This window comes from Sciurus carolinensis, chromosome 11 (genome assembly GCF_902686445.1).
Source record: "Sciurus carolinensis chromosome 11, mSciCar1.2, whole genome shotgun sequence".
In the NCBI taxonomy this organism is placed as follows: domain Eukaryota; kingdom Metazoa; phylum Chordata; class Mammalia; order Rodentia; family Sciuridae; genus Sciurus; species Sciurus carolinensis.
The window spans coordinates 6,639,049-6,663,500 of NC_062223.1; the positions used below are offsets into that span (position 1 = coordinate 6,639,049).

The 24,452-nt window shown below is 62.9% G+C and overlaps 1 protein-coding gene across 1 annotated transcript in view; it reads left to right on the forward strand.

Annotated features, from left to right (window-relative positions):
• Shank2 (SH3 and multiple ankyrin repeat domains 2) overlaps positions 1–24,452 on the forward strand; it is a 422,358-nt gene that overhangs the window by 371,545 nt on the left and 26,361 nt on the right. The window contains 1 exon segment of the mRNA XM_047516941.1: positions 24,096–24,231. Coding sequence (XP_047372897.1) covers positions 24,096–24,231 — 136 coding nt within the window.

The following is a 24,452-nucleotide window of genomic DNA, read 5'->3' on the forward strand; positions in this document are numbered from 1 at the left end:
CTGGAAGCTTCCCCAAAGAACCCGTCCATGTGGGTCCCTCCTTTGGGGAGGTGATGATGGCCTTCGGGCTGGCCTGGGCAGGCCCCGTCCCTGGGAACTCACCGTACAATGAAACGCTTCCTTGGTTGCCTTTGTCTAACTCGAAAGATGCTGAGACCAGGTGGCGGCTTTGTCCCTGCACCAGTACAGAGGCCGCGTGTAGGCGGAACTCAATCAGTGTTGAATGGGGAGTGGAGGAACAGGTACGCCAAGCCCTCAGCGCTGTGCCCGGTGGGCAGTGGGCTCTGGTGAGGCACAGGCCGCCTGGACACTTGGGGGCTGCATGCAGCAGCTGTGTGTATGGAACCAGATGCCACCAAGGTGCCTTGCAGTGAAGAGTGGACAGTGGACCCTGACGGGCCCTCATGGGAAAGAGCTGTGAGGCCAGGAGAGGACAGGAAGGGAGGTCTCGCCAGGAGAGGAGCAGTCCGCAGCCCCCCTGGCTGCTTCCCACTTCCTGACAGTCTGGAAAAGGCCATGTCGAAGGGGCAGCGAAAGCACCCGTGGGGGCCAGGCGTGGGCAGGAGGGGCGGCTGGGGCGCGGGGATTTCAAGGCAGTGACGCACTCCCGTGGGGCACACTGGGCTGTTTGGTGCATGTCATTTGACACTTGTTGAGACTCAAAGAGCAACTGCACCAAGCTGAGCCCCATTGTAAACTGCGTTCGTAAGGACGTGTCCACGTAAGGACGTGTCCACACCAGTTTGTCCACAGAGGTGCATCCAGGTGGGCAGGAGAGGGCGCAGATGGGAACTCAGAGCTTCCCGAGCAATTTGCCTGTAGATCTAAAAAATCCCAAAATATAAAGCATTCATTAAAGCGGACACAGTCGGGCACATCCTGCGGGTAGAGCAGGATCCCAGCCAAGAGCCTGGCTGCTGTCCAGGTAACCGACGGCGACCTCGGTCAGCCGCCACGTCGCGCGGGCGGGCAGTCCAGGTCGCCTTCTCCAGCCGGGCGCGCAGCTCAGGGCCTGGGAACCCAGGTGCCTCACCCCGGGGACTTGCCAGTGCTTAGCCGTTGTGGACTGGAGCGCCCGGGGAAGCCCTTGCCGGGACAATGGGGTGTGGGCCTCCCAGCGGGTGGGAGCCTCAACTCGGCCGGCTTCCTGCAGGAGAGCTGGGCGCAGCGCTGGTGCCATGTGGGCTCCCTGGGCTGTCACATCCCGCCTCCCAGAGGGCAGCCACTGCCTGTCAGTGTGCGGCTCCCAGTCCCAGTGGCTGCACCCGAAAAGCCACCTGTCCCCCTCCACTCAGGGCTGACCAGGTCACGCTGGCCTCCTGCAGGCAGCCCTGGAGTAGCCACCCTGACCTCGGGCATGTCCCACCGGTAAGCGTGACTGTTTTGTCCGCCTCTCTGGCAAGATGTGCAGACCCCAAGGGGAAGGAAGGCATGTGCCACTGGGCCCCTCGGGGCCTCGTGCTGCCAAGGGGGGGCAGTGCATCGGGGGGTGGAGGGACCCCAGGCCACTTCGCTGGCCGCCAGCCCCGCCTGATCGACTTGGGGCTCCCGGTTCAGGCTCCTGTGAGCGCTGCTCCTGGGACTTAGAGCCCGGTGCTTCGGGGTCTGGGCATCTGCCACCGAGGCGCCCGCTTGCGGCTGACGTCCTCCTTCCACCGTCTGACGGCTGCAGAGAGGCAGTGCTGCCGCCAGGGGTCCCGCCAAGGGCCACACTGTCCACTTTTGGGGGCTGCCTCGGGCCGAGTCGGCAGGGGGCTGGAGGCTCACGTCTTGCGGGCTCTGGTAAATAGCCTTGCGTCAGGCTGTGGCCCCAGGGTCCATGGAGGCAGGCGCACACCGCAGGTTCCTCTCCTGCTGCAGCTCCCAGCTTCCTGGGGTGGCCGTAGCACAGTCCCAGAATAGGCGGTGAGAACCCCAGACACGTTCTCTCTATTTTGGGGTCGAAAGTCTGAAGTCAAGGTGTCCCCGAGCCATGCTCACTCTGAGGGCTCCAGAAAGACCTTCCCAGTGCCTCAGCTTCTTCCCGCTTCTTCCAGCATCCGGCATCGCTGGGGACCCTCGTGCTCCCTGGCTCCTGACAGCGTCGCCCCAGCCCCGAGTCAGGGCTCACCTGCCTTCTTTCCTCTGCCTGCGTCCAGGTTTCCCTCTTGACAAGGGTCCATCCCATGACTTCGTCTTCACTTGATGTAGCTACGAAAACCCTGTTGCTAAGTGAGGTCGCATGGCCCAGGGATCACGGCGTGGGCTGATCTGTTTGGGGGACACTTTGTTATTTCGAGACAGGGTCTTGCTCGGTTGCCCAGGCTGGCCTTGAACTTGCAGTCCTCCTGAGTTGCGGGGATTACAGGTGTGGCCACAGCACCCAGAGGCAACTTTTCCCCCCACGGCAACCCATGTTCTCCGCAGCATGAGGCAGCTCCAGTGCCAGCCAGCCGCCCCTGTGGGCTGTGCTCGAGCCCAGGTGAGAAGAGCGTGACCTCCTGTCCTGGGGACCTGGGAGCAGCACACAGTGTGCAGGGGCTGCCCGGTGCTGCCGCGGAACAGAGCGAGCAGGACAGGACACGACGTGGTGCGCAGGGTCTCGGAAGCCATGGCTGTGGCCTGGGCAGGGTCCCTGGCGGAAGGAGCATGGCACTCAGTTGCTGGAAGTGCCGATGCCCGCATCAGAGGCTCGCTCGGCAAATCACAGGGCACGAGAAAGATCACGGGCAATGGTTCCGGGTGGTCCTGGCAGCACGCTGGGCTCCCCCACCTGTCCACCTCAGCAAGGACAGTGGGGTGGCCTCAGGGACCAGGCCAGGCCAGCTCTGAGGAGGCCGCCCCAGCCTCGCTGCCCGCAGCTCCCGGCCTTCTGGAGTATTCTTCAGCCGGCAGGGAGACAACCCTCCAGTCTAGGTGCTCATCCCCCCTGAGCCGGTGACAGGCTCAGCTCCATCAGGTGCCGTCAAGCACTGGCTTGGGCCCCACAAAGCCCTGCTGGTCTTGGTTCCGGTGCCTTAACTGTTTGTGACAGGCGTCCCCTCAGCAGAGGGCATTCTCCCAGGGAGAGAAGAGCTCACACCTCAAAGCCGCTGTCCTGGGGTCCCTGGGAGGTGGTTTCTCTAGGTGGGTCTGACCCGCCACCAGAAGACAGGGAGACACCTGGGCCACACCAGGCTGTTCCTCAGCCAGAGTGACGGCCACCTGCTCCGGGTTGGCCTGCGCAGTGACTGGCCAAGGAAGCCAGAAGTGAGAAGAGGACAAAGCAGAGGAAACGGCTTTGTGGGAGACTCTGCGGGGCGCTGCCGAGGAAGGTGTGGAGGGCGGAGGGTCCCCGGCAGTGCAGTGTGCACGGGGGTCAGAGGCGGAAAGGCCTGGGAGCAGCCAGGGCCGAGGGGTTCTGGCTAAGCTGACAGATGGGACCGTGCCAAAGGACGTGCCCGGGGACGGTGGAGGAGGAACGCCCTCCGCTACCGGGTGGTATTCGGCTCACGCGATTTTCTAAGGAGCCACACAGATGGCCTAGGAGAGGGTGCTGGCGACTGTTCAAGCCAAGAGTGGGCATCACAACTTGGCAGGCAGGGCTGGACAAGGCAGGACTCCAGCCAAAGGTTCTGCAGCTGGAGGAGGCAGCAGCTGCAGAGGCGGAGAGCAGTGGGCACACCCCCTTGCCCTGCGTGGCCAGGCTCGGGCAGAGGGAAGGACCCCGAGATGGATGGTGACCAGCAGTTCCTCAGGAAAGCCTGCCAGCAAGGAGGGGATTTGGGCGGCATCTGCAGCGTGACCACAAACGAATATTAGTCTTGTCTCCACTTCCGGCCCAGAACCCAAAGCCCTGGTCCTTGCTGTCCTTTGTCCCTTAGGGGAGGCCCTTGACCAATCAGAGAGCAGGCTGGTGGTCCAACCTCAGTGAGGAGAGGGTGGGGTGTCGCCCGCCTGGCCTAACCCCAGGAGGAGGAGGGGCTGGAGACCAGGTCGGTCACTACCGGCCAGTGGCTTGGCCAGTGGCTTAGCCAGCGATGCCACGTCAGCCTGAATGGCAGAGGGTCCCCAAAGAGGATGAGTTCAATCGGGACACAGGTCAGAGCGCAGCGTACGCGCCATGGACCGTGGTGTGCTCAGGGAGGCGGAGAACGGGGTTCTCGCAGGTAAAGGGCGGAGTCACACGTAAGCTGTCTTGGTCACCAGGTCCAGTGTCCAGGGTGGTGTCAGTCAAGTTAGACGGGCAGTTTCTGGGCAGCCGTCCTCGCACAGGTATTTCCTGAGTAAGGCTGTGGTTCTGGAAGGATCTTTTGAGATGGTTCTTGTTACCGGCACACGTGTCTGAGGCCCCCTCCTCCTGGCTTGGTCTTTGTCATTAGGTTTGACCCAAGTGGCTCCATGTTGGTCCTGACAGCTTTCACACCTACAGGGTGAAACTGACCTGAAACCCTGGAACGCGACCAGTGAGCTTCCAGGGTGGCGGCCCTGGGTCCCCGCAGCCACACGCCTGTCTGGCCACCACCTTGCCCTGTGCGTAGCTTGTGGCCATTGCTGGGCACCGCCCCTAATAAGCTGACATTACACAGGAAGCCCTGTCCAGTGCTGGGGAAACGGTCCGGCTGACGGGGCTTACGAGAACCCTCAAGCCTGTGGGTGTCCTGGGGACCCGTGGCCTGTGTTGGCATCTTGTGGGCCTGGACCCTTCTCCCGTTGGGTCTGCACTAACCCTGGAGGGTACCCAGCTGGAGCCGGCAGACTGGAGAATCGGTCAATGTCGGGTGAGTGTCCAGTGTCAGACAAGAGCACGCAGGGACTGTCACTGAGCACGCACTGTGTGCCAGGTGCTGTCTGAGGGGCAGCCCCTGTTCTCCCACCTCGCTATCCCAGTGCCCCAAAGGGCTCAGTACTGCCACCCAGCTGCCCTCCCGGAGGAGCCTGAGGCTCAGAGGCTGGGTGCACAGCTCTGCGCAGGCTTGCAGGCGATGCCACCCAGGAGGGCATGCCCGGCAGGCCAGGCCTGGAGCCCAGCTGAGTTCTCGGGGCCAGCAGCAAGCCAAGGGAGCCATGCCATGGACGGAGCGGGCAGGAGCTGGACGGTGCAGGGCTTGGTGGGATGATGGGACCTGTCAGGGAGCTGATGGACGTGCCCATTAGGGGCACAGCTGCCTGCACCCGCCCCTGCAGGACCCGGCGCAGGCTGCTCGGAGGATAAAAGGAGACGGAGCTGCCCTGAGTCCACACCCTCACCTGCCGGCCTCCATGCTGGGCCTGGCCTGGCCTCTGTCAAGCTGCCACCCTGCTGCTGGCCCTGGGCACATGGGTGGCTCCCCCCGGCCTCAGGCCTTCCCCTGCACCCACCCCAGCAGGAGACGCAGCCGCCGGGCAGCCCAGGGCGCCCAGCCCTGCGGAGGAGGATGTGTTGGTTTCCAGGTGAGCCCAGAGGGCTCCAGGGCAGACAGCAGCAGCAGTGAGGGGACCCAGCCGGTGCCTCCCCAGGGACGGCCCCCTGGGACGAGCTCCTCTTACGCTCAGTAAGCCCAAGGGCAGTGGAGGCTGTACCTCGGCCAGGCAAGGGAAGCCGGCAGGGTTTCCCCAGCCCTATTCCCAGCCCTCTGCAGAGACTGGCAGCTTCTAGTCCTGGGGCAGGGGAGGTGGCATCAAGGGGCAAATGGAGGGCAGGCACCCCAGCCCTGCTGAGCACCCCTCTCTGGGGTGGCACTCGGGGCCCGACCCGCAGTGGAATCCACCAGTGGTTTCGTGGGGCAGATGCTTGGGCTGCAGGCATGAGGGCAGCGAGCTTGGTGCCCACCCCACCCGGTTGAGAAGGGCATTGTTACCAGCTGTGTGAAGGCCCAGGTGCAGGGCTCCAGGCGCCCATTCTACCCCCATTGCAGCTATAAGAAGGGTGCTGGGACTGTCCCCCTTCACAGGTGAGGACACCAAGGCAGAGGTGCTCTGTGGCCCCCGCCTCTCTGCTGGACACGGGGAGGGAGCTCGGAGCCAGGCCTGGCCCCTCTGGCCTGCGAGCCCACCCTGGGAGGGTGTGCCGGATGCTCTGCCGTGGCTGAGCGGGCTCTAGGACGTCCCGTGAGGCTTGCCGACGGCCCAGGACGCAGGGCTTGAGGCAGGAGGCAGCTGGCTCCCCTCTGCCTGGCGTCCACATCCTCACAGGTCCCTGCGGCCCGCGGGGTTTCCAAGTGAGCAGGTGATTCCACAGCGGGCACAGCTCTGCCTGGTGACATCACATCCACAGGCTGAGGCTCAGTCCCCGAGTCTGCCCCCTTGAGGTGCCAGTCGCAGCCCCAGCGTGACCCAAGCTTCTGACACACTGGCTATAAATGGGGTCCCCAAACTCCCTCCCTGTGGCCATCCAGGCTGCCGGGCGACTCGCCCAGCTCAGGAACGCTCACGTTGCCCACTTGTCATCGAGGTTGGAGGGCGGCACCTCCCGCCCCAGCTGTCTGCAGCCGGCCTGTCCAGCTCGGAGGCCCATGTGCTTCCACGGGAGGCCTGAGTGGGCAGCATCTGCCCGCTGACTTGGGCCTGGCCTCGTGGGTCCAAGGCTGTGGCCTCGGATCCCCTGACTACCTTGGGCCCCTGAGTCCCCTAGAGAAGGACCAGAGAGGAGGTTTGGAAGTTGTCAGCACAGAGATGAGGACAGAGGCCCCACAGCAGGGCGGCTGGACCCTGAGAGACAGGGGTGACTCCAGACTGCTGCCCACTGAGGCCTCAACCCCATGAACAGGCCTGACGGTGGATCTGCCCATCTGCTGCAGGTCCAGCCTGCACAAGCCTCCATGAGTCTCCTGGTCCCTCGCTGCCCTCCCAGGGGAAGCCCACGGGCAGATGCCCACCAATGGCTCCTGGAAGCCCTGCCTGTGGCTGGCACTGGCTAGTGCAGGCCCTGGTGCTGAGGAGCGCCCAGGGCCAACTGCCAGAGCTCTCGGCCAGCAGGGCCATGACTTGCTTCTGCACATCATCCATGTGGGCAGGTCAGCTTTCTGTCACTAACTGGTCCTCCGGTGAGCAGCTGACCCAGACGAAGGTCACCTGGACTCAGGTCTGCAGGTTTCGGTCCCTGAGGCAGCATGTCATTCTGGGCATGCAGCAAACAGACCACCCTCAGGGCAGAAGCAAAAGAGAAGAGAGAGGACGGGAGAGGGCTGGGCTCCCCTGTCCCTTCGGGGGCACACCCCCACGGCCTAGCTTCTGCCCTCCAGGCCCCACTTACTAAAGGTAGGTGCCACCTCTCACCTCCCTGTCATGCCACAGGCTGGGGGCCATGCCTTCAGTGCAGGCCGTGGGGACATCTGGGCAAACCAGAGCAGGGACGTGTGAACTCCCCTGGTTGCCACAGCAGATGACCACAGAAGGGTCACTTAGAAGCAGAAAAGTGTTCTCTAAAGTCCTGGGAGCCAGAGGTCAGCGGTCAGCTCCCCTGGGCTGAAATCTAGGCGTGGCAGGGCCCGCCCCCTCCAAAAGGCCCAGGGAGGCTCCCCCTGCCTCCCCCAGCTCTGGGGGACCAGCTCGTGTGTGACTGTGCCTCTCCACCGCCTCTGTCCTTGCGGGGCCTCTGCATGCCTCTTCTGCCCCAGGAGGACGCCTGTCCCTGGGTTCAGAACCAGCACAAGCCAGGGCGTCTCACGTTGCTGCCTCCACCTGCAGATACTCGCAGAGACTTTTCCAAATAAAGCCACGCCCCTCAGGCTCCAGGGCTGCGGGCACCCTGGCCCTGCCAAAGGCAGCCTGGGGGTGTTCCCTCCCCCGCGTCTCAGGCCTGAACTCTGGGGTGCTATTGGGAGAGCCCTGCAGTGGGCTGCAAGGGAGGGGATCTGGGGGACTCGGGGCAGGCACATGGCTGGACTTGGAGGATCGGGCAGGACAGATGCTCTGGCACCCTGCCACCCTCCTCACCTGGGCACTTGGACTGTCCCAGCCCCATTCCCTCTCTCTGGTCCCTCTCATGTCCATTCAGCTGTCCTGCTGTCCTGGGACCCGTCCCCTCCTGCCCACCACCCTCAGGACCGTCCAGGCTCTCCACCCAGCTCCAGGCCCCAGCATGGCTCTGCTGTACCACCGGCCCGACGCTGGCCGCCCTCCTCCCTGCCAGGCCAGCCCTCGGGTCTCCATTGCCCCATCCCCTCCGGCCTCTGGCCCCCGCACCCCCTCAGCTGCACACCCTGACCAAGCTGTGTGTGGCTGCCTCTCAGGCAGACTGGCACCCTCAGCAGCTGAGCCCAGGTGTGGACAGACTGGCCTGGCTGGTAGCACCTGTTCCCTGCCTGTCCTGGAGGGCGGGTATCCCCTCCTGGCGCAGCCTCCCTGAAGAGCCAGGGTTTATTGGCGAGTGATCCCTCGTGCTGGATAACATCTTACCTAGGTCATCAGTTAGGGCCTGGCTTCCACTTTAAAGACGGCCTCGGCAAACACAGCTTTTCCAAAAAAAAAAAGCCACAGGTTAGTTTATCCTTAAATTTGGGGAATGAAAGGTAAAGGCATCAGTTCAACCAGTCAAAGATTAACAGCTGAAATCCTCTTGACTACACCTGACTGTCACAAATGGCTGCTGAAGGTCCAGCCTTTGCAACCATATCCCTGGCAAGAAGGCCAAAGGAAGTAACGGGTTGGCCCCAGTATTAGAAAAACCGCTTCGCTGGCCATTCTCAGCAGCCTTACTTCTGCACCTTACTGACCACTGCTAGCCCAGGACAACACCAAGGTGACAGCAGTGAGGACAGGGCTGGTGTCAGGTGGCACCGGGCAGGGCCTGCCTCACCAGGCTCCTGTGTCCAGAGCCCTGGTGCTCAGGGTGTCCAGGGCGGGCAGAGGGGACAGAGCCAGCACGCTCCAGCGCTCCAGCCTCGTAGCGAGCTCCCCCTCCAGTGGGGGCACCAGACTCCCAAGGTGCCCCTGCTCCAGGCCTGACTGCTGGCCACCCTGGAGGCACCGGAGGCCTGGGCCCCAGGCGCCCACGGTCACTGAGCACAGGAACCAGCCCGGGCCCCACATCCCTGTCCACTGTGTCCATCTGGATCCTAACACAAGGTGTGGGGCTCAGACTGGCTGTTCTGCCCCTGGGGTTCCCAGGAGGACCCCCGGGGCCACCTGTCGCCCGGCCCCAGGCCAGCCCACACGCTGACGCAGCTCCGTTTAATTTAGACCGAGCCTCTGCTCCGCAGCCCAAGTCCTGAACTTCAGCAGAGCAGCACAGGAACCCAGCCCGCCTGCCACTCACAGCTGGCCCACTTCCGGCCATGTGGGAAGGGCTGAGCCTGAGGCAGCAGGGACCGTGGGGGCGGGAGGGCACCCGCTGACCCCCAGCAGGTGGAGAGGGCTGAGCCAGGACGCGTGCCATGTGCTCTGCCCCTGCGGCCCCTCTGCGGTGCAGCCTGGTGAGCTGCCTGCTGTGCCACACCCGCCCCTGGCCCTGGTCACCACATGGCCCCTGCTTACCTGGGCCTGTCCAGGGCTCCCCTGCCTGGCCATCATCCTGCAGGCAGGTCACAGATGCAGGCACCTCGCACCTGCTGGGCCTGAGTCGACCTGACGGTGGACACAGCTGGGGCCACAGATGGACAGACGGGGCGTGAACTGGCGGCTGCAGCGAGGGCAGTGGCTGGCGGGCAGTGGAGGAGGGCAGCTCACCTGGCTGTGAGCAGGGCCTCGTGCTGCCCAAAGCCAGTCTGCCCTCCAGGTTGGTAGGGAGAGAGGTGGCAATGGGGACCTGCTCAGGGCGTGGGGCCCAGGACGTCCATGCTTCCTGGCCACAGGGCCGTGAAGGTGTCCTGCCCCTCCTGTGCAGGGCCCAGCCCAGCACCCCCGCTTCCATCAGTGGGACCGGCTGGCCTGTGCGTGAACTTGACCCCTTTCTGAGGGTCCTCGGTGGCTCCGCGGCCGAGGCTCCTCGGGAGGCAGGCAGTGGGGTCGGGACCCTGCGGATGAGAGCCACACCACCCCGGGTGCGTGGCTCTGCCTGAGCCCTTGGCACTGTCCGGATGTCATCAGGACTGTTGGGCTGCAGGCGACTGGCTGAGGAAGGGACACTGCTGGAGCAGAGCCACCAATTCGTGACTTCCAGGGTCCTTGGGACTTGGTCGTTCACTGACCCGGCGGCACCTGGTGGAAAGCAGCCTGGTCCGGGCAAGCGCCCAGCCTGCAGGTGGAGGCCACCGGTCTTGCAGTCTCCTCTGCACGAGGACACTACCAGGGACGCACTGGAGCACGAGGGACTGCCCTGCAGTCCTTCACAGGCAGACGAGGAGCAGGGCAGTAGGGAGCCGCCTGGGTCCCGGAGGGCAGGTGCTCGTGAGCCCCGGGCAAGGGCGCACCCCTGGGCGGGGAAAGGGAATGGAGCGGGGACATGACGTGGCTCCGGTGCAGGGGGAGGCGGGTCCGTCTGCTCTGGACCTTTCTTGGAAGCAGAGCCAGGCCTCCTGTGGCCTCCTGTGGCCTCATCCACCTCGCCTCCCAGGTCCTCGGGCCTCCTTCCTTCCTGGCCTGGGTGGGCCGCCCACCTGCCATGGACCATGGGCTGCCCACGTGGTTTAGTGCTTCTGACGGGCGCTGCCGTGACACCGTGGTGGAGACCTGCTGGGGCCGGTTTCCGTTCTCTCGGGCGCCTGGGGCAGCGGGGTCACGTGCTGCCTGTCTAACTCTCCCACGGTCAGAGAAGGCCCCTCCCCATGCGGCCGCCTGCCCAGGCCGCGGCCTCTTCCTGGCCTGCGGATCCAGGGGCCCTCCCTCTAGAAAACGCAGGCGGACCCAGTGCATTTCTGACGGGCCACCTGCTAGCCAAGGAAGACTTCGTGCACATTTGCAAAACCCCCTGGGCAGGCCCGTGGAGGCTGGGCGGGCGCGAGGGCCAGGCGCAGGCAGGGCCAGGCACCGCTCCGGCCCCCGCGCAGTGAGCGCCCCGCACAGCTGTGCAGGGCAGCAACGGAAGTGTTCATCTGCACGCGGTGGGAGCCCTGCCTGTGCCGTGCGAGCCTGAGAGCAGGCCCTGCGGCTCTAGTCCCCTGCTCTCTCCTGTCAGAGGCTGTCCAGGCACAGGAACTGGAGGGAGGAGGCCCTGGCCGGAGGGACATGCTCAGAGCCCCAGGTCTCCATCCCAGCGAGAGGACACGGAGCCAGAGCCATGATGAGCCAGCAGGTGCCTGGTCCCTGCTGGCAGTTCCACGTGGGCTCTCAGGCCAACCCCATGTCCACTGCTGGAGGCAGGAAAGTGACACCAGGTCCCCACCTCATTCTCACGAGCCTGCCAGCAAGTGACGGAGCATGGGGAGTGGCCACCAGCCCCCAGGCCACAGGCAGAGCTGGGGACTGCCCAGGGCCCCCCGGGGCTGTGCTGCCCCCTCCAGGCAGCCCAGAGCAGGATGGCAAAGTGCTGAGGCCCATGGTGGGCAGGTGCTGCCCCAGGGCCTTGGCCGGACACTGTGACCCACGGAGCCCACCCTATCCTCGCCCTCCCACCGCGGCATGGGCAGTGTCCGTGCACGGGCGGTGCCTGCTCCTGCTTCCTCGTCCGTATTTTGGTGGTGCCGCTGCCTCCTCTCTGTGTCCCGCTGTCTCGTGGGTCCAGATGGCCTGCTGCGGGCGGGGGTCAGGGCAGGTGACTCGCCCTGTCCCTCCATCTCCACCCATGGCGGACGAGACACCTGGGCAGGGAGGCGACGCTCTGGCCAGTTGGGCCCCTGAGTGGTGGCGCCCGCAACCCTAGGTGCTTGGCCTTCACCGTCCTGACCCGGGCCAGTCTGACTGCCCCGTGGCCTCCTCTTGCCCTTCGCCTGGTGACACCACTGTCCCTGTGCGCATGCCCAAGGGCATGCTTCCTTAGGCACCTAGCCATTTGCTGGGCTTGCTGACTGTCCAGGGGCCCTCCTGTCGCTGGAGAGGCCACGTGGATGCTCCAGGGCCCAGGGGCTGGTGCGGTGTCTGCCCTTCCCGGCTGCAGGGGGGAGGCTGGTTGTGCACCTTGGGGAGGGGTCCCTTCGGAGCGACTGCCTCCCTGGGTCCAGAGCGCGACGCCCAGCTGGACGCACAGGAAGTGGAGTCTCTTTGGGACGCCCCACTTGAACGGCACCCCCGAGCTCACCGGGAGGCTCCGGGAAGCCAGTGGTGGGGGCTGCTCCAGGGGAGGCAGGGCTCACGAAGGGCGAGCATGGTCCAGAGCCAGGTCTCGGGCCTTCCCCTGCGCAGGGCCTGCCCGCGCACAGCCGTGGAACCGTGCTGCGCTGGGCTGACGCCGAGGGGGAAGGCCAGACCGAGGGTGCCAGGGCTGCCCGGGCGTCCTCGGGAAGCCCTGGGATCTGGGCGGCGGGGCTGCCGCGGGGAGCAGGCTGGTGTCTGTCCGCCACACAGGGAAGGGGCCAGAACCCAGCTGAGCCCCGAGGCGCCTCCCCTGCCACCCCAGCCAGCCGCACCCCGGCACGTGAGTGCCGACAGCTGCGGCTCTGTCCCCACCACACCAAGCTCAGGCAGCCCCACCCTCTGAACCTGTGTGCTCCTGCCCCGTCCACACTGGAGGCAGACGGGTGGTAGGCCACGTCCCGCCTCTTCATGGCCTCCGAGGTGGCCTCCGCCTCCACACTTGTGCCGGGATGCAGGCTTGCTTCCGGCGTGCCGTCTGGTAGGGAGATGTCCCGGGGCTTCCGCTCCCCCTTCAGTCCCTCATCTGCAGCTCAGGTGCCCTCGCCACCTCCTCAGACTACTTATGGGACTCAGTGACAACCTTGTGAGGTCCTTGGTGCAGGGACAGGCACATCACAGGTGCTCTGCTCCTGCTGGCTCTTGACATCTCATTGCTGATCACACGGCAAATATGGCCAGGCCCCCTCGGGCATCCCGGGTATTACTCCTGGGCCTAACACCTCACCTGGGGCCTTGAACCCCGCACACAGCTGAGCCATGCTCAGCTGGAAGGATGCTGTGTCAGCCAGCTTTCTGTCACTGTGACAAAATACCTGAGAAAACCTGCTTAAAAGGAGGAAAGGTTTATCTCCACTCACGGTTTCAGTGGTTCAGTTTGTGGCTGGTTGGCCCTTTCGCTGGACCTGTGGCAAGGTGGACATCAGGGTAGGAAGTGTGTGCTGGAGGAGGCTGTCACCTCATGGCAGCTGGGAGCAGAGAGAGAGAGGAAGGGGCCAGGTCCCCAGCTGCCCTTTGAGGGCAAGCCCACAGTGTCCCAGTGGCTCCCCCAGGCCCAACTTACGGGCTCTCCGGTCCCCAGCAGCCCCAGGTGGAGGCCAGGCCTCAGCACATGTAAGATCCAAGTCATGGCAGACGGGACGCTCGGCTCCAGGCAGCGAGAGACAGGTTCCTGTGATACAAAGCCACCTGACTCTGGGAAGCCGCCGTGTGACACTCATCTGGTGCTCGGTTGTGAAGTGACAGGACGACCAGGCAGCAGCTGAGAGGCCCTGAGGCCCAACTGCAGGTGCTCAACTCCGCTGCAGAGGGACTGGAGGCCACCACGCAAGAGGGGGAGCCAGAGGCCAGGGGTTCCACAGGTGGCAGGAGCGGCCTCTGGAGGGGCGAGCTCCAGGCCAGGTGCCCTGGCTGGGGCCCAGTGGGCTTCGGCTGCGTGCTGGTCTCAGGTGGCCTCTGTCTGGGGAGAGGAGAGGGGCCCTCTGCATCAGAACTCGGCCCAGGTGTGCGACCTCGGTGTCTGCCTCTGTCCCAAAGAGAGCTGCTGGGCAGGTGCTCCCGGCCCAGGCCAGGCTGCCTCTGAGGTGTGAGGACGGGCTCCGGTGTGCGGGAGAGGGGCGGCCCCGCGGGACGTGGCTGCATGGCCAGCCCCAGCAAGCCCGGGACGTGCCCAGTGCGTGTTTCGAGCCTCGCTGCACCAAGGCTGCGGGTGCCCCGGCACACTGCTCAAGCCTCCCAGCGCTGGGGTGAGCTCCTTAGGGGCGTGGCCTGGAGCAGTTCTGAGGGAGGTGCCTGCTGCTCCCCTCGCTGCCCCACAGTGTGGTTCCGGGGGACCCAGTGCACACCCAGGGCTCTGAGGGAGGTGCCTGCTGCTCTCCTGCCGCCCCACAGTGTGGTTCCGGGGGACCCAGTGCACACCCAGGGTTCTGAGGGAGGTGCCTGCTGCTCTCCTGCCGCCCCACAGTGTGGTTCCAGGGGACCCAGTGCACACCCAGGGTCTGCAGAGCGTGGGCTGAGGACAGCCGGGAGTTCTCAGGGTGAGCAGGCAGCAGCCAGCTGCGGCCAAGGTTGGGAAGGCCCTGAGTGGAGCCGGGTAAAGACCTGGCCTCCCGAGGCCCAGCACGGAGGCCTCGGAGCCCTCGGGTAGGGTTGAGAGCAGACGGCGTTCTCATCGACCAGGCTTTGAGTAACCTTGACTGGAGGTCAGCCCTGTTCCTGCACAAGCAATTCCAAAAGGGAGCCCGCCTCGGGAGGGCCAGCACCACCCCATGGAACGGGCCACCCATTTGGGACCTGTTTGCACTTCTGAGTGTGTCCCCTGTGTGCCTTTTCCAAGAATGAATGAGCTCTGGGAGCTCTCAAGAGAGATGTCCAGTCGCAGACAGCAGCAGCAGGCGAGGTGGCATGCGCCGGGGATCTCAGCCACTCAGGAGGCCACAGAGGGAGGATGGCAAGCTAGAGGCCAGCCGCAGCAACATTGTGAGACCCTGCCTCAAAATAAGAAATCATAAGTGGCCGGCTTGTAGCCCAGTGGCGGGACGCTGGCCTAGACAGCACCACCAAAGGAAAAAGACAGCCGCTTGCCACTGCGCCCAGACCGGCCTCCCCGAGCCTCCAAACAGGAGGCCATCTCTGAGGAGGCCAGCCTGCAGACAGCACGGAAACAGCGAGCAGCGGCTCCGTACTGAGAGCCGCGTGGCAGGTGGACCCTGCAGGGAGGCCCAAGAGGCCGTGGTACCCTGAGGGGCAGGAGCCTCGGCCAGGACCTGGCTGTGGGAAGCGGGGCTGGAAGCGCAGAGCCAGCAGCCCCGCGCAGGAGAAGGAGCCTCAAGACGCTCCGAGGAAGTCAGGAAAGCACGGTTCACGTGGCGCTGCCGTTCAGCTGTTTGTGAGAGCAAAGGACTAAAAACAACCCTGGATCCGCCAGCGGGAGCCGGCTGAGTGCCAAGGATCGGTCCCCGGGGAGGCACGTGGCAGCAGTCGGGGGTGCAGCCCCTGGGCTCGGTCTCCAGGATGTGTCGTTACGTGGGAAAGGCGAGGGAGAGGGAGGTGTGACCGGCAGCTGCCTCGGCCGGCCGGGGAGCGTGGGGCGGGGGCGTGCGCACACACCCATGCGCACACTCATGCTCTCACAAGTGTTTGCTCCTTTCTTCTTTTTAATGTAAGAATAATCCTACCCCAAACTGTGGGTTTAGTGTTGCGGGGTGAGCAAGGCACACGAGAAGAGGACGCCGACTTTCCTGAGCACAAACTGGGTTTAGATTTGATTTTGAAATTGGGTAGATATTTCACATAACTGCAAAATGCAGTTACTCAAAACCACGTTTAAATCTCTAAAACTCCAAAACAAATAACATGACTGACTGCAGTCTGAATCGCGGCGCTGTGTGGAGAAGCCCTTCCCGGAGACAGTTCGTCTCCCTGCGAATCGCAGGCATCTGAGCTGCTTCGGCTCCTCTCGTCAGAGGTGATGTTGACGCTGAGCCCGAAACTACCGAGCAGCTGGTGGCTGGTGGACAGGGGACAGGCCAGGTCAGCCATCCAGCCCTCAGGAGCCTATTCTCAGCAAAGAGACAGAGACACGGGTGCGAAACCGACCCTGCTGGCTCTGGCCAGGCGCTGGGTTCCAGGTGCGGCCGCCGTGCTGGCCTCTTTCGCCCTCAAGACTGTCACAGCGCGGAGGCGGTCGGTGTGACGGAGTCCAGCCTCGAGACTTCCTGTGAGATCGGGCTTCTGGCATCCTGTCTGGATGCATGTGGACACAACATCACCCAGACCTCCGCGACCTCTTCAGGAGTTGCAGTTGTGTGTTGCACACTTGGAACTCCAACCCACTTTGGGTTGGTTCTGAGAGACTGAGGCCTGTGTCTAGACCCAGGCTGGCCACTCGGCGTGCTGGAAAGACTGTCCTCCCACGGAGCTGCCTTGCTCTCTGTCCAAAGCGGGTGGCCATTTCCACGTGGGCCTGCTGTATGAAACCTGTGGTCTCAGTCACTGTGGCCTCGGTTTGGGGACTCTGTCCTCCTTCAGTGTTTCCTGTTTGGGGCCTTTTGCCCCAGGTCAGTTTCTCAGCATTGACAACACACCCAGCCCATGGACGTTGGCCCTTCAGGGACGGCTCCCGGGCCGCGGACACCTGGCGGCAGAGCCCAGCATGGAGGGGCCTGAGGACCAGGGGCCTGCCGGCGGCTGGGGCGCCCCTGAGCCCACAGCCGCAGTGTGTGGCGAGGCCAAGGAGGTGCTGCGTCCTGGACAGGAGGACAGGCGCCCTCCCAGGCACAGGGAAGATGGGACAGCAGCGGCCTGAGCTGTCCCAGAGCAGGACTGACAGACAGGACGCCAAGAGCCTCCTGGAAAGGCAAGTGGGACTGAAGAGGAACCTCTGAAGCCAGGGGCGGCCGGAGGCTGCGTGGGAGGTGAGGACCCTGGGAGGAAACGGAGGGCGGGTGGCTGGAGGAGCGCCCAGGACCCTCGGAGCGGAGGACCGTCTCTGGGGACGGCCACGCCGGGCACAGCGCGTGCCAGGGACCTTGCGGCGCGGGCGCTCACAGGTCTGAGCAGACTCCTCTGCAGCAGGGAGTCGTGTCGCAGCGTGTGCGCCCCGGGAGTCCCCGTCCTCTCTCCTTCTGTCTCGGTGTCTGTCCTCAGCCCGGGCTCTGCTGCTGGGTGTGGACGTCGTGTGCCTGTCCCGGCCTCCTCCTCCATCATGAAATGTCACCCTGCCTTTCTGGAAACACGCACGTCCTTTGAAGTCTCACTTTGAAACGACTTTACCGGGGGACGGTTCAGGTACCGTAGGCGACGACCCCTCCAAAGGCAGTCAGTGGAGCTGCGTTGACTTTTGGCTCTGTGGCCGTCAGCACCCTCTGACTTCAGGGCACCGTCGCCCCAAAAGGGGCATCTCGGGCCCTGTAGCCCTCCGGCCCCCCTCCCAGGCCCCTGGGGACACCCCGGCAGAGGGTCTCTGGGTGGCACGCCATTCACATGTAGCCGTGGGAGGAGCTTGCCGTGTCTCCATGGCGGACGAGGACATGGTCAGCATCCACATGGCCCCACCCCGCGGTCTCCTCCCATCCATTCACTTCAGCCTCTGTGTTTTGGGGTGCGGACGGCACGCAGGTCTTTCTTTTTCACCCCCCTAATCTGATCTTTCTTCCTGGAGTTTTGTTCCACTGACAGTTAATGTGACCGCTGACGTCGTCCAGTCTCTTTAGCCGTTAGTTTTCTGGGCATCGTCTGTTTCCTTTTCTCCTTTCTCGGGCTCGTTTGGCTGCTTTCCTTAGGGCTCTTCTGACCTTCCACGGGCTCTCAGTTGTCCTCCGCGTTCTTTTGGCGCTGGCTTTCTGGTCCCTGGACACAGCCCTCACCTCTCGCGGTCTGAGTCGACTTCACGGGAGATGAAAACCTGGAACCCCACGGTGTGCCCGCGTGCCCCTGCCCGCCTGTGACTCCCCAAGACAGGGCTGTACTCTGATTTGAACCAAGAGGAATGACGATCTCCTGTTTTCCCCACTGTTCGCCCCCTCTGGCCTTCCAGCCTTCACCTTACAGAGCCTCCTTTACTGGTTTTCGTAGTTAAATCCGTTGGCAACAAATGGCTTGTTTTTTTATTTCTCTGTGCAGGTCTTAGCTTTGCCTTCATTCTTTTAAGCTATTTCCACCAGGCACAGAAATTCTTTCCTTTCCCCACGGGGGCGAGGTCGTCCCGCCGACTTCTGGCCTGCGTGGCGGGGCTGGGAAGTCTGCAGTCCTGCCTGGCACCGTTCTGTGCCACTTTTCTCTGGCTGCTTAAAGTTTCCACCTTGCCCTTGGCTTTCAGCAAACTGACAACCAGCCTACCTGTGGTCTTTTCTTTCCTGTTTGGGAGTGACTGAGCCTTTTTTTCTTTTTTTTAAACTTGTCGATGGACTTTTACTTATTTGTATGCGGTGCTGAGAATCGAACCCAGTGCCTCACACAAGCTAGGCAAGTGCTCTACCGCTGAGCCACAGCCCAGCCCTTCATTGAGCTTTTTGAATCTGTACATTTATCCCTTGCCTTCTTGGGGAAGTCTTTGGCCAAAATATTTTTTCTGACTCATTTTCTCTGTCTTCTGTGACTCTGATTTCCCCCCTTCTAGGACCCTATCCATTTGTTAAACCTTTTGATATTGCCCCATAATCTTTAAGAATCTATTCACTTTTTAAAAATCTGTCCTCTTCTTCAAAGTGACAAGTTCTGTTGGTGTATCACTGGCTCTTAACTCCGTCATATCTATTCCGCTTTTAAGCCCATTCAGAGCATTTTTTAAAATTTCAGATATTACTTCTAAAGCTTTCATCTAATTTTCTCCTTTTCATTTCCTTCCTGAGATTTCCTGTCTTCTGTTCATCGTGAGTGTATTCTCCTTTACCTCTGTAAGCATTGTCATAGTGACTTCTTCTAAAGCCCTCGTCTGGTAATTGCGACTTCTGGTCATCTCTGAGTTTAAGTTTGAACTGCATCCTGAGTGTTGCGGGTGTTCTGCTGTGGTCACTCTGGATTGTCACACCCCTGGATGAACGTTGGTGTTTCCACCCTAACTGGTCGTCGGCTGATCAGACTCAGGGGCCTGCCGCACAGCAGCTCAGACGTCCCCGCGGGTGCCTCGGCCTCCCTGCAGGCTGGTTAGTGTTTGAGCCGGTGTGCGACTGGTGTGCACACAGTTCAGACACCCACAGGAGCCCTCAGGAGTGCACACGCAACACGGAGCCACTTCTGCCCCTCATGTTGGCAGCTGTGGCCACCCCGGGTTCTGTCCTCTGATTTTCCAAGCTAGAAATGCTGCACTGGCCTATCAGAGCTGCAGGTCTCTCATGCCACGCTGGCCCAAAACTTACCGTTTTCAACTCCCATATAAAATCCACCTGCTTTTTTTGGCCTCCAAAGCCTTCAGGTGATGGCTTGCCTTCAGGTTTTGAGTTGGGGGTTGTATTTTATGCAGACTTTATAGCTGTTACCTGCAGAATTCATCTTAGGCGCTGGCTTTACCTTGTCCTCCCACCTCATAATTTATGCCCAGCCAAACTGCCAATCAAGTATGAGAATAAAGCCACTTTAAATAGGCAGTGGGTTCAGAAATGAAAGACTTCCGGATTCCTTGCACTAGGAAGTTACTGAAGAATGTCCCTACCGAAGAGGAGGCTGCAAAACCAATAAACAAATGCACATGTGGAGCTGGGGTTCCTTGTATCCCCCACAAGAAAGAATGAAAAGCATCCAGGGTGACAGCAGAGGGACAAGAGGCCTGAGAAACGCCGAATCCCAGCAAAGCGGTCCTCAGGAGAGACTTCTTCAAGAAGTCAGACTTGAAATACAAACGGAGTTGAAAATGTTGAAAAGAGATTTACATAATTAAGGAAGTGTTTGGATTTGAATTACTGTTAAGTACACAGAAAATTAAATCAATAAAAAACAAAATCATTTTGCTCCAGGGGAAAAATGTACAGGAAAAAAAAACAAAGTAATCACAGTTAACTATATGGTTTAACTATGAATAGATACTGCATAGTCATGAAGCAAATCCTGAATGTTGATCTACTTAAAATCCTGACGTATCTGGAGAGTGGTGTGCTGGGAGCCACAGGGGAGGGACAGAGAAGAGCCAAGGGAGGGCTCTTGGCCCAGGGCGTCTTGATCTTCTGTGGGATGTGTGGTCGTTCTCCATCTGGGTGGAGGCTGCTGGTTCAGACGGTTCTCCGTGGGGGACGGGGGGTTAGTGTGACGGGGTCCCCACGGTGTGCTCTGCGGCCTGTGCCATGGCAGAGTCTGGGCCCCAGCTGGGAGTGCAGGGGCAGCTCCTGGCGTTGGTGGGTAGAATTCAGGGACATCCCACAGAGCACGCCCACCATGAAGAACGGGTCCAGTCACCCGTGCCACCGTGGAGCGATCCTAGCTCTGGCATCGTTTTCCACAGCGGTGCGCCAGCAGATAATACCTAAGACGCAATGGGCATCTAAGCCGGAGTGAAACACGGAAGCAGCTGGAGGTTTGGGGGCGAGGAGGGGTGGCTGCCGTAACAAGCCTGGAGGACCCAGGCTCTTGGCCTGGAGTGTGCGGGCACGACTGTGATGTTTTAAATGACAATTTAAATGGGAGCCCTGCTGACAAATGCAGGCACGAGTCCGTTCTTCTCGGTAGAGCCCTGAGCCTTGGCGTGGCCTCCAGCCTCCCTGGATGTGACTGTGCTCCCTCCACGTCTGCACCTGAGGATACGCGGGGAGGCACGTCACTCTCTCTTGCACTTAGCCAGGTCTGTGATGGTGCCCCCCTCTCCAGGCGGTGACCCCAGAGCCTCGGTGCCTCTCTCAGCCTGGTGTGCACAGCGCCCCCTCGTGGCAGCATGCACAACTGCAGGTCCCGTGAGGGTTCAGGGTGCCAACCTGAGAAGATGAGGCCCCAGCCAGTCCTGCTCCCGAGCCTCTGTCAGCACCTGGGCTTTTGTGGCATCGGTCTCGGGGACTGTGGCTGGTTCCAAAGACTCACGGCTGCTCAGCTGACCTTGGCTCATCCGCAGGCTGGGAGACGCGCAGACTTGGCTTTGCTCCTCTGCGCGTGCTGTGGTGGAGGGGACGTCCTGTCCTGCTTCACTTCCTGCCAGGGAGTCCCAGGTGGAGTGCTGCGGGTACCACGTGCCTGTGCCCGCTCTCCTTGGGGAGCGTGTTTCCAGTCACTGTGGCGCACTCCAGCAAGCATCCCGGGCCTCATGAAGGTGCCCCTGTCCCGGGAGCCAACCCACGCGAGGGCAAAGCGGCCGCGCGGCCTGCAGCTCTGACCGTGGGTGCTTCTTGTTCTTGGGGAAAGACTTGGTGCCCAGCCTGTTCATTTTCAGAGCCCGGAGCACTTCAGACATGGCCGAGGGAGGGTGGAGGGGTGACGAGCGCACGGGCCAAGGCCGGAGTGCACTCTGGGGAGCGGCCGCCTGAGGAGCCCATCCTGTCCAGGAAAGGGCCTCACTTCCTGTGGGGGAGCCCAGGAGTGCCGCTCGGGCCCCACGTGCCCAGCACAGGGGCTCCAATAACTGCTGGGCTCACTGTGCCACAATGCACCCGGGCGAGAACGTCCCTACTCAGGTGGAGGGAGGCGGGTGTGGGCACTGCCAGGGGCCCTCTCCACTCTGGTGCAGGAGGGGGAGGACCTGCGCCCAGAGGCCTCATAGCATCCGGGCAGCAAGCAGGCAGCAGGCCCGGCCCTGGCACTCAGGGTGGCTAGGTGTGGGCAGCAGGGGAGGGGACCTGGGTTCCACTCCAGAAAGATTCCACATGGGCAGCAGTCGGGATGGATGCCACACTCTCACTGGGGTAGACAGGAGGTGGGGTAATGCCCACTCTGTGGGCAGGCCCTGTGCCCTGCAGCATCCCTGGCAGACAGACTGTCCTCACTGCCCAGGTCAGGGCAAGGCACAGGCTGTAGGTAGCCATGTTCCCCAGCAGGGCCTTCGAGCCCCAGAGACAGCTCGGTGGGTCCCCACAACATGCTGGAGGGTGCAGAACAGCTGGACATCGAGGCGTCCCTGCTGGTCCTTGCTGGCTGGTCAGGCATGGCTCTGGCAGCTGCCACCCAGCCGGCTCAGGAGATCAGTGTCTTGTGCCCTGTGCATTGTCTAACAGGAGCGCCTGTCCCCGGGGCTGCCTGCGGGCATCTGAGGGGCTGCTGCACCACCTTTGCCAACCGAGTTTGGATTGAGGTGAGGGGCTCGCCCCCAGGGTCCCTGACCCCACCCGTGTCCAACTGGTGGGTGGGGTTCAGTGGAACTCGTGGGTGACAGGTGGCCCCTGTCTCTGTGCCTGCATGCAGACGGGCCAACAGCAGTCCCCTCACACGTGTCCCCACTGCCACAGAGGGACAGGCTGTGGCTGTGGGTCAGGTTCTGTGTGACCCCGGCTCTGGCAGGGGACAACCCAGATGGTCGGCACAGGGTCAGCTCTGCCACCTGCAGGCTTCAAGTTGAATGGGTTTCACAAACATCCCCTGGTCTGATTGAGACCAGTTATATGCAGGGTTCATTTTGTCCCTCTGCAAAATTCTAAAAGGGGCAGTGGGCGGTGGCACCCTCCTGGATCTCAGGAGGCTGAGGCAGGAGGATCGCAAGTTCGAGGCCAGTCCCAGCAACTTAGCAGGACCTGTCTCAAGATCAAACGGACTGGGATGCGGCTGAGTGGCACAGCACTCCTGGGCTCCCTGGTTCAATGCGGAGCACCACCAAGGGAAAGGGCCTGCAGAACCTCCAGCAGCAGCCCGCGCCAAAGGCAAGGGCAGCGCTTCCTGCCTCGGCAGGCTGGGGCTGGGGGCTGAAGGTCCAGGGCCCCTCCTGACCTGGAGGGTGGGACGGGTCTGCGTGTGGGCGTGGTGGCACTCACCCCTGGGCTCAGGGCTGCACTGTGTGTCCTGCCCAGTGGCCCTGGCAAGAAGCAGCAGAGCTGGGACCGTCTGTCCCCGTGCTGACTTCATGGGACGAGTGGCCCTGGCAGATACGCCCTCAGGTGTCAGTTGGGTGGGGCAGGTGACCTGGGCCCTGGCTGGTGATGCACGGATCTCCGCATCCTCCATCCTCCGGGTGCTGGGCCCCATGGCACACCGGCCTTGGAAGCGCTCCTGGGAAGATCAGGATGCGGGAGGCTCACCAGAGGCAGGCCAGCTGTGGGGCAACGTCTCCTGCCCCGGGAGCCCCATGTCTGGTCACAGGCCATCTGCACAGGCCTCTAGCTCAGGCGTGAGTCCCTGAGCTGCATGGGATGCCACCGCCGGCAGCTTGTCCCTTTCCTCCTCTGAGGGTGGCATCTGTCTCTGACCTTAGAGGAAAGGGCCCCAGCCCGCTGACCTCTAGGCACAGGAGCAAACCTCTGCTTCCCAAGCAGGCAGCGTCACCCACAGGCGACGTCAGCCACAAAACTCAGACACAGAAGCCTCCAGGGCACAGGTGTTCTCGGGTCAGGTCGAGGCCAGGAGGGTCGGCGGGAGGCAGGGGGGCTGCAGGGTGACGTGACGGCAGACTGGTCCCCGGGACCTCCCTGCGGACTGCTGTCCAGGTGGCGCCCGGCACAGCTGCCCTTGCATCCGGCTAACGCCCCGTGAGAACGCAAGCTCTGCTGAGGGACAGGCAGCTGGGCCAGCCCGGGACTCCCAGCTGAAGTCCTGGGCGGGGCAGTGAATGAACAAGTGCGAGTCCCCAGGGGAGTCCCCATGGACGGCTGAGAGGCGGTGCCAAGGTGGCTGCTCCCGCCGTCCCTGAGCCCCGTCCCGCTGCTCCAGCTTCTCTCCTTCCTGCATCAGCCCCGTTCCTCCTTCCACTCAGCAAGTCCAGTGGTAGCCGGGCACCGCCAAGGGACAGGGGTCAGCACTCCTGCACCTAAGTCATCCTGACCTTCACCCGCAGGTCTGTCCTCCCGGCTCCTGGCTGGAGATGGTGTGCGTGGGCACGGGGCAGAGCGCAGGAAGACAGTGCGCGCACTGCAGCACTGAACGCTGCCGTCGGCTCTGCGCGTGCACGCCTCCCCGTCCATCGCTGTTGCTCATGCAAACACAGGACCTGTCATCCAGGAGAGCACCGGGCACTGCCCCTCCTGCCCGGCCAGGGTGGCCCCACACTCCTGGCACCACCTGAGGCTTTCAGAGGGGGAGGGGAGGGGGCCCGTGTCCGAGGGCGACGTGTTCCCAACACACAATCAGGGGCCACGTGCCCTTGTGGCTGGAGCAGACCCGGCTGCAGCTGAGCCTGGATGCTTCGCTGGCTGTGCAGGGGCCTCGGGCCAGGAGCACTGAGCACCCCAGCACCCCAGGGCCAGCCCGCCCCCGGCAGCTGCAGAGCTCTGGCTGCAGGAGTGTGGCGGGCAGACGGAGCCCTGTGCCACGCCAAGTGACCCGCGGCCACAGGCCTTTGTCCTGGCCTCCCGAACGCGGCTCCCTGCCGCCCCCGCCAGGCGCCTGTGCTCCCCTCCGCGGTCACTCACCTCCGGCTTCCCCGTCTCCTGCAGGTCAACAATGAGAACGTCGTCAAGGTCGGCCACAGGCAGGTGGTGAACATGATCCGCCAGGGAGGGAACCACCTCGTGCTCAAGGTCGTCACGGTGACCAGGAGTCTGGACCCTGATGACACTGCCAGGAAGAGAGGTGCGTCCCTGCAGGGGCCCTCGGAGGGACGCCTGCCGTGTGTGGGAGGCCTGACACTGACCCAGGGTGGCCCTCCTGCGGTGGGGCGGGACCTCAGGGGGGACCACGCTCAGGCTAGACGCCCCCAACGCCTGCTGGCAGGAGGGGGCGGCCATCGCCGTCCTTCACCAGCTCCCTCAAGAGCAGCTGTGTGGACGCGGGAGGCCTGGGCTGCGGGGAGG